Source organism: Tetrao urogallus (genome assembly GCF_951394365.1).
Source record: "Tetrao urogallus genome assembly, chromosome: 7".
Taxonomy (NCBI): Eukaryota; Metazoa; Chordata; class Aves; order Galliformes; family Phasianidae; genus Tetrao; species Tetrao urogallus.
Genome location: NC_136820.1, coordinates 46620534 through 46630280, shown reverse-complemented (window position 1 = coordinate 46630280; position 9747 = coordinate 46620534). Strand labels below are relative to the sequence as shown.

The 9747-nt window shown below is 49.4% G+C and overlaps 1 protein-coding gene across 1 annotated transcript; it reads right to left on the bottom strand.

The window, feature by feature from the left end:
• Positions 1-3438: 3438 nt before the first annotated feature.
• LOC306948510 (solute carrier family 22 member 13-like) lies at positions 3439-9355 on the bottom strand (the record flags this gene model as incomplete). The annotated part of the gene is given in 10 exon segments (XM_079538149.1): positions 3439-3527; positions 3530-3651; positions 3859-3967; positions 4979-5193; positions 5540-5634; positions 6303-6423; positions 6562-6730; positions 7167-7321; positions 8035-8138; positions 8984-9355. Coding segments are annotated over 10 exon segments (1551 nt in total).
• Between the last annotated feature and the right edge of the window lie 392 nt (positions 9356-9747).

The window sequence follows — 9747 nt, the reverse complement described above, 5'->3', positions numbered from 1 at the left end:
CCGTCTACCGCTGTGCTGGGGGGGCTGCTCTGCTTCCTGCTGCCTGAGACCCGCGGCGTCGAACTGGCGGATGGCACAGAGGGAGGCCAACCCACAGCAGTGGTGAGTGATTGGCAGCCCCCATGCTGCCTCCTCTTAGTCAGAAGATGAAAGCGGCACCACGGAACGGCCCTTTGGCGTTGTATGGGCAGGGGGTAGTGGCTTCTTTGAGGGCTTCCAGTGATTGGTTCCCCCTACAGTGGATGAGTAGGACGCTGGTGGCAATCTGCCCATAACACAACCAACCCAGAAGGGTATTTCAGACCCACAGTGGTCATTGCTTCATTCCTGTCCATGAAGTGAAAGGGCTCCCGGAGTGGTGGGTGCTTCCCTTGGCGCTCCCTGCTCTCCCCAGGGAAAAGCCAATGCCTTGCTGCCTTGCTCTCCAGCTTTCATCATGGTTTAGCTTCCAACTGGGCAGTGTGGAATTGCAGCCCAGTACTGTGGTTAGGGGAAGGGGTTCCACCACCAGTCATAGCGTGGATGATGTGTGGGAAGACAGGTTGCTGAAGGCTGTGTGCCATTTGCCTAATTGGAGAAGACTGTCATCAAATCACACTGTGCCATGCTGTTAAGTTTTTTCTGTTCCATTAGGTGCATGAAAATGCCAGCAGCAGCCCTGACAAAGGACACGTGAAAGTAAAAGATGCTGGCCAAGTCAGTGAGAACACAAAGAACACTTACTTCTAGCTGGGCCTACAAGCAGCTGTAATTGAAGGCCACCTGGTGCTCTGACACTGCTGAGGACAGGCAAAGTCTCCATTCATGGGACTTCTCCCACTCAGGCAGTGACTGCCAGTTCTTGTCATTCTTTGTCTTTTTTGCCTTCCTGCATCTCCCTCTATAGCTTCTCTTTGGGCACTGCATGCTGTGTCACGTTCAACAGTGCTCTCGCTGGAGAAAGTGCTTTTAGTTTAAGGCCAAAAGAAAGAAATCAGAAGCCAGAATAGATGTGATATTTTCCCTCTCCCTTTCCTGTCCCATCTCCAAGAACATGAGACTGTGAAGTGAGACACCTGCCAGAGCACAGCAAAGGAATACTGTATTCAGTGAGGGGAAAGGCAGCGCAGATGCAGCACTGAAAACCATCTCACCTTGCTAGAGGGATTTCTCTGGACTGTCTAGCATGGTTTTCTCACCCTTTTTTAAAAATGCTCCTTTAAGTTTTATCCCTTTTTAAGATTTGAGATAATCAGCTGAGGAAAAAAAGAGGATATGATAGAAGAAACAGGAAATGGTGAGCAAGGACACCTCCCCTTCCGCTTCCGCTCTTGCTTCTGCTTCCATTTCCCCTTTCCCTTCCCCCTTCCCTTCCCGTTCCTGTTCCCTTCCCCTTCCGCTTCCCCTTGCTATACCCATCTATATTTAAATGATGAAGCCCAGAAAGTTCTACAGTGGTGGTGCAAAAGCTTTGACTGCACACTGCTGAAAGGTTTCTTTCTTTCTGGTGATGCTGAGAAATTTTCAGATGAGGCGTTATTTCTTCTTCATCGTACCTACATGTTTTCCTTGGAACAAAGTATCCCACAGGTGTGTGGTTTGCTGAAGACAACATTCTAATAAAATCAGTGACATGCAGCAGTGTCCCACCAGGAGAGACTGGCTCTGGTGTTACCTCTCTGCAGCACTGCTGGTCAGGGGATTGGATAAGTTGTGGCTGAGATGCTCTTGTTCAGTGGGTCTGAAGATGGAGTTGATCCGTCCTTTGATTGAGAACTCTTTCCTTTGCAGAGGCTGGCAGCTGCCTCTGTCAGGCTGTTATGGAAAATACGGGGATGAAAGTGGAAGTTGAGAGAAGAGCTTGGAATAAAGCGCACAGTTATGGAGTGAATCATGGCATCACCTTCAATGAAGTCTTCTATGAGACAGTCTGTTTCAGTTCACTTCATAACTAAAGCTGTCCAGGCACACTTGATGTACTTCTCTGTCCATCTCCTTTGTCCCTCTCATAAGCTGCAGATCCATTTTGTCTGCTTTTCCCCAGAAAACTGCACCCGGTTGGTGTGAAGACCACTGATGTGTCGTTCTTGGCTGAGGAGCACCTGAGCAGTTTGACTGACGATGTTTTGCACAGCTCATCAGGACTTGGAAACTGTCCAATGGTATTGCTGTGTTTAATGTCGTTGTTAGCTGGTCTACGTGTTGTCCTGCACAGTAACAAATGGAGCTGATAGAGCAAATTCAAGTTAGAATAGCTTCTGTGAATACAGCACACTTTTGCATCCATGTAGTGGAATGTTGTGGCCTCCCATGATAGTGAGGTCATGGGCAAAAGGTAAAAAGTGCCTGAGGTGATCTGAAGGGCTAAGTAAGGGAAACAGGATGACCCCATATCCAAGCGGAGGGAGTGGGAAGGCTCTGGGAGAGGTAGGGACAAAATCACAGTGGAACAGGTTGCCCAAGCAGGTTGTGGATGCCCCATCCCTGCAGGCATTCAAGGCCAGGCTGGATGTGGCTCTGGGCAGATTGTTCATCAGAAGGCTCAGAAATAAAAAATGTCCTAGTTGAACCCACTCGTTCTGCTTGAAAACTCTGTTGCTGGCTGAGGGAAACCAAACACGTTTCAGTCTGTGTGTTACATTACAGGCTTACAATTGCTGTGTAGAAAACACTCCAGAGCCAACAGCAGTTACAAAGGCCAACTGTGAAACTGTAGGAAAGAAAAGAAGAAATCAACACCATTTATTCTTCACATATTGCATTACAAGCGCCTCTTATCAAACTCCCAGTATAATTTATGTTATTCCTGTAGAAATTCCAATTCAACTCCACATAGAAAGAAGGCCTAAGTACGTGAGACAGGGTTGTGGTGACATCCTGATCAGACACGGAGGCTCGGACCGCCGCCAAGGCTGACGGCCCCAGCGCTCAGTGCAGGAGGGACGCAGCCCGGCGCTCGCTTGCCCAGTAATGCTGCTCTGCTGGCAGTTCTTGATTGCTGTAAGTCACAACAGGGATGGTTCCATGGGTACCAGTTTGCAAGGGACTGGGAAACACGTCAGGGAGGACTCGCACAGCCAGGCACAGCAGACTGGCTCTCAAGAACAGTCCCACGCGCGACTTTTCCAAACACGGTGACACAGATCTCCTCTCCCTCTGACTGTGAGTGGTGAGTTTGTTGATCATCTGCAAGACCAGTTTCCAGACAGCAGTGCCTCATTTTTCTTCTTTAAAATCAGATTCAGTTAGAGTAGACCTTTAGTATCTGCTTGTCTGTTCATCCCTTCCTTTCCAAGCATCTTTAGATATCTTTCTCTGAGTTTATTTCTTTCTCTTCACTGTTTGTCTTGGACAGGGTCTGCAATTTGCTTCTGGAGACATGAAGGAGAGAGGAAGAAATCATGTCCTAAGATTTTCACGTTTGGATTTTTTTTGCTTTAAATCTAGAGCTCCAAGCACTCACTTCCTTTGGTGGTTATCTGTCACCGTGTCATCTGGCAGTTCAACCCCGCGGGTCTCAGGCAGCAGGAAGCAGAGCAGCCCCCCAGCACGGTGGCACTGCCGTAGACAGCCATGGGGATGGCACTGTGGTACTGCTCCAGGATGAGGATCAGCGGGGCGATGATCCCTGCCATGCGTGCTGCCATTGAGCACAGTCCCACGCCGCTCTGCCTGTGGGATGAAGGGCAAAGTGAAAGCTGTAGGCTGGTCTCAGGCCTACAGAAGACCAGCACTACACCATTAGGAGGTGCTAGACATCGTGGTGGCTACGTCATGGTGCCTCCTTCCTGCCCCTTCACCACCAGCACCCGGGTTGCAGTGTGCATCCCTGTGTGCTCCCACCGTCATGGGAAACCATAAGGTATGGGGGAATCTCACCTGATGACGGTGGGGAAGAGCTCTGCAGAGTAGATATAGGAGGTGGAGAAGGAGGCACACGCAGCAAACTTGCCAATGACTGCTAGGACGGTGATTGCCACGGCCTGGTCTGTGGGAAAGAGAAGTGATGGCTGCTGGGATGCCCACAGAGAAGGTTCTGCAGGACCTTGGGTCTCTGCAGTAGGATTTTTGGAGACAGCCCTCTTTAGCAGGGGCTGTTGTGGTAGGACGTGTAGGAATATTTTCAAACTAAATGAGGGGAGATATAGCTTATACAGACTGGTGATAATGAAGAAGTCTTTTACAATAACGGTTGTGAGGCACTGGCACGGGCTGCTGAAAGAGGCAGTGGATGCCCTGTCCTTGCAGACATTCAAGGTCAGGCTGCATGGGGCTCTGATCAAGCAGTAGATGTCCCTGTTCACTACAGTGGAGTTGGACGAGATGGTTTCTAAAGGTCCCTCCAGCTCAAACAATTCCATGATTGTGTGATTCTGATGGACTTTCCAAGCAGGTCTGCCACCTAAGGTATTGGATACCTCTCCTAGCATATCCTTTTCAGAAAATACCCACTGCACAACTAGCAAAGGAAACCCATATTTCTTCGCAGGCCTTGTTCATTTCCTAACTAAGGCACTGCAAGTCGCTGGGGAATGCTCATTTGAAAATGTCACATATAATAGATATGGTAATTAGCAGTAAGACAAGAGGAAGCGGTCTCAAGTTGCACCAGGGGAGGTTCAGGATGGAAATTCGGTAAAATTTCTTCTTGGAAAGAGTGCTAATGCATTGGAACAGGCTGCCCAGGAGGTATTGAAGAAACATTGAGATGTGGCACTGAGGGACATGGTGTAGAGCAGTCACAGGCATGGGTTGATGGTGGGACCAGATGATCTTAGTGGTCTTTGCAACCTGTATGATTCTATGAATCTATGATTCAATAGCTTGAAAGCATGCCACAAACCCGCCTTACTTGCATCACCCGAATAACAACAGGGGCAGGGGTAAAGGTACACAGTGTGGGGGACCTATAGTTAGGAACAGGTGTGGGGGGGCCAGGTTGTGAAAGAAATTAAAAAGAGTTGGGCCTCTCCCTTGAGTTGGGAAGAGTTTTGTTCACCTTCAGGGATGCCAACAATGATGAGACACATCAAGCCAGCCAACAGCAGAAGAACAGCTTGGACTTTTTTCCTCCCAAACCACTGTAGCAGGTAAATGCAGCAAATACGAGCGGGCAATTCCACTACTCCAAAAGCAAATTGTGTCAGATAGATGTCGAGGCCAAAGCCTGTCACATTAAGGCTCAGTCCATAGTAGACTAGACTATCCATAAACCTGAAATTCAATGGAACAGAGTAGGTAATCAGCTGAGTTTCCATGGATTTTTTTTCTTTAAAAATGTAGGTTAGTTAGAAGACAAGCAGTTATTTGTTTAAATTTCCAGGAATCTCAATGTTAATTCTGGTCAACACCTGTGACAGTTCTGTAGGACACAGTTAATGATTCACAGCTGGTCAGAGGCATGGGTTGATGGTTGGACTTGATGATCTTACCTACCTTACTGATTCTATGATCCCATGTCCCCCAAAATTGTGAAGTGAATTTACATTTGTGAAAAACCCTCGGTGCATTCTTCTCTTCACATGGAAGTTAGGAGAGAAAGAACCAGGTGGTGACTTACCAGGCACACATCATGATTAAAGTCATCCTCAGGAGGTGCTTCTTCCGAAGGAGATCCAGAATGCTTCCAGGCTTGGTCTGGGTCTCACACTTCAGCTTCAACAATCAGAAAGCCAGAGTCAGAGCAGACAAAGGAAACCCATGGCTAGCTCTTTCTCCAGCAGAAGACAAAAGACAACCCCAGCAGGACATGGAGGAGACCACAGCTGTATTGGGAAGGACGGCAGCCCAGTGGGGCTGGGCTCTTGTGCCTGGGGACTGGGTGTCCTGAGCTAGAGTTTGGAATCAGAGGGGTTCCTTGGGACGAACATTTTGGCAGTGTACAGTGCGCGGATCGGAAAGGTGGGTAACCCCCTCTTAGGATATTTAGGCATGGAAAACCACAGAGCAAGGATTCATGCTCACCCTCAACACTGGTGAAGTTTTTACTGCAGAAAAGTAAGGGGAGCATTTGGGTTCCTCCTTTCTTCTTCCCACGGTGAACTCTGGCAATGCTGCAGGCTGAGCCTCAGCAGAAGAGGCCCCTCCTCCCTGACCACGTCTCATGTCAATTTAAGCTAGAGTTATGCATCACCCATCATTAAACGGTCCCTCAATGCATGGAAAGCTCTTTGCCCGATGACCCCAAATCTTCTACAGCTCTTTTCTGAACTGGAAACACCAGCATCTTGCCAGGTCTTTATTTACTGGCTTAATCCTGCTGCCCCAGGGCTGCAAGCACAGAGGCAGGTCTGTGGGGTGTGCAAGGCATGTCACTGCTGTACCTGGTCCAGCATTTCTGGAGGAATGGTGCGTTTGTTGATGGATGCTGCCTTCTTAAGGTACTTCTTAGCTTCTTCTATTTTGCCTTTTGTCACCAGCCAGCGAGCTGACTCTGGTAGCACCCTGCCAAGGAGGTGAGAGCAGAAAACAGCACTGTGACCTGCTCAGCTTCCTCATAGCCTGTCCCCTTACCACCAGCAGCGGGCATGATGTCAGCACCTGTCATGTTTGCAGGGAACTCACTGCCCACCTGCCACTTACCAGTAGTAGAAGAAAAGGGCAAACACAGGAGCTGACCCTGCTATTTGCAGCAACCTCCAGTTACGAATACCATAACTCAAGCCAGCCAAGACCAGTTGTCCAGCAGCTAAAAAGCAGTGAGAAACAAGCACTGCTGTTGGTCGATAGGAGACACCAACCCATTCTGTAGCTGGAAAGAATAATGAAGATTCAGTGTCATCGTTGTGAATGATTTCTCCTCATTCAAGCAGTGTGTCTCTCTCAGGGATGAGCTCTACGGGAGTCTGGAGGCTGGCAGTCAGACCTCCGGGACATTGTCACTGACATGTTAGAAATGGCCTCACGCAATGAAGACACTGCACGTCCCTGTCAAGGGCTCACAGCATCTTCTGGGCTGTCAGCACAGTCCCTGTAATGAACCCCCCCACGCCTCTTTCTCTATACTCTGTCCTGGGGATTGGCTCATATAGGTCTTGTTCCTGCTGGAGGAGGACCAGGTCTGTCACAGAGCTTTTGTTTAAGAGGGTTGCCTTTAAAATGTCCAGGACTATCATTTATGTCCCTTTTTGCATTGCGTCTTTGAGGGCCCTCATCAATTTTCCTCACATCCAGGGCAGCCTACTCACCTAAGGGCAAGGTAGTAATCAGAATTCCTGACGCTGCAGTCGCCATGATACATCTGAAGATAATGTATAGAGTGAAATTGGGCAAAAAGGCAATTGCTACACCGAATAAACTCTGGCCGAGAAGGCAGATCAGAAGGACTGGCCGGCGGCCGATCCTGTGGAAGAAGGAGGAAGGCATAGTTGGCATCTGAAGAGACTCCATGGGTATGGGGAAGAGCCCAGAGGGATACACACTGATTTGGGATCCATGTGAACAAAGCTCCTCGACCCAGGAAGGGGCAGACAGGAAAAAGAGCCTTGCCACTTCTGACCAGATGTGGTGCCAGCAAAGGTTAAAGTCACTTCCAAAGTACCAAGCCCTAGGAAGGCCTCCACGCCACATCTGCTGAGTGCAAAGAGGAACAGACTGAAGCTGAAACAGGTTCAACTCTGAATACTCTGTACACATACGGTACCTTTCTCCCTTCCACGATCTCTGTATGGCTCTGGGCTCCCACAGCCTTAGGACTTTGGCCAGGGTCACCCTAAGCAGAGCAGAGCCACGAGAAGGAAGCACACATGCTCTGGTTAGCAGCTGCAGGTGCCCAAATGTAGGTCTGTGGAATCCCTGTGTAGCTGAGATGTCAACTGGGACAGGAATCATGATTGCCGATTGACCCTCCCACCTCCATCAGGCTGTATCTTCCATTACCTCTCAGGTATCTATGGACCACTGAGATGCTCTAGCTCAGGCAAGGGACTGAGCTCTGTGGAGGGGGTATTTCTTCATTCATCATTCATTAGTGAGTGCATGGGCATCATGAATTTCAATGAGGCATGTTTTTGGGTGCCAGGCAATTACTCTAGGTAGGTATTTGTGTCTCCTCACCTGTCACTGAGTGGTCCAAAGATGATAGCTCCTATGAGAAGCCCCACCATGTAGATAGACTGGGAGATGCCACTCAGGTCCTTCCTGTCACACACAAGGTCAAACTGGAGGAAGGAAAGAGAGGCTTTTGCTTTTGAGCAGTCCAAGTTTCTACGGCTGGGCAGTGCTTCTGGTTCCAGGCAGACACGGGAACTGTGCACACACGATCTGGCTGTAGCCCATGGGAGCAGAGATCCCACTCGTAAAGGTATGAATGTCTACGTGAACTGCACAGGTTGAATATGGAGCAGATCCATTGGGAACTCAACGATGCCCACAGCTTTGGGACATGCAGGACTCCCTCCAGCATAGACATTCCAAAGGAACCTCCCAGCTGGGATGTTATGCTTGAAGTAGGACCTTGGGACAGGAGTCTCAGCACCTTGCTTCCCTGGCTGCAAGGGCGGGACAGGTTGGGGCAGGAGGAGGGGAGGAAGACAGGAGAGCAGCAGAGAGCTCAGTGGAAGGTACTTGTGAGAAAACGCTGGAGCTGGGAGTGAGGAAGAAGGAAGAGAGAAATGAGGAAGAGTGAACAGAGGTTCAGAGTGGGAGAAGTTGGGGATATCAGTAGGCAGAGCCCATTGTCATCTTCATGGCCCATAGGACATCTTGCCCAAGCCCTGAAGTCTCTGGAGGCCCCAAAAAACTCAACTACAAGTAAAGCTCTGGGAAGGGAAATATTTTTCATGGGGTTGGAAATGTAAGGAGAATCAGGCAGAAGGACAGCAAAAACTGGCAGGGAGATTGAAAATGTCCCTCCATGCAACATATATGGCAAGATACCAGGGTGCTGAAAAGAAGATGTGTGGTGAGCACCGTGACTTTTCCTTGAACCAACTTACACCTCAGGATTCTCCCATCCCATCCCATCCCATCCCGCATCCCCAAAGCATCACAAGGACATACAGACCTCGGTGAGCAGGGATGGCTGCTCTGCTGTGGGGTACACCCAGCCATTGCTGCACTTCTCCGTGGCATTCAGGCTGTATGCCACGATGGAGTTGAGGTCCCAGTCCACCGGCGAGTACATGATGCACTGCTCGTAGTCCCCATTCGCATCCCGGGGCAGGGTGAGGTTCAGCTGCTCTTCCTCAGTCAGGTTGGGGCCAACAGCACGGATCCAGTCCGTGTTGCAGTAATGAGGTACGTCCACAACCATGAACACTTGCCCAACCATTTGGAAAGGAATAAGAAGCAGTGGGAGGGAGATCCACAGCACCACCAGTTTCTGATAGAGGCCAAACTCCCTCGCAGCTCTTATCAAATCCCCAAACTCGACCATGGTGACTACCTCTGTGGCCAGGCTACTGTGGAGCATGTCACTTAAATAGTGCAATATTAATGTTTAAACTGTATGAGCACTAAACACCTAATCAGATGTGATAAAACAAGCACTTCAACCAGCATGTTCCCCCACTGAAATGATATACCGGATTCTTCTGGGATGCACTTTGCCACCATTTGCCATTTGGGTTGGGTTCAAGTGTCAAGGTTTTGGTAGCGGGTGGGGCTGCAGGGTGCCCTCTGCAAGCAGAGCCACAGGGGAAAGCGGTTTAAGTTTGCTTTTAACTCACACTGCTCTAGTTACAATAAGCAATAATTCATATTATTCTCCCAGCACAGAGTCTGTTCTGCCCGTGATGGTGATTGGGGAGTGATCTCCCTGTCCCATCT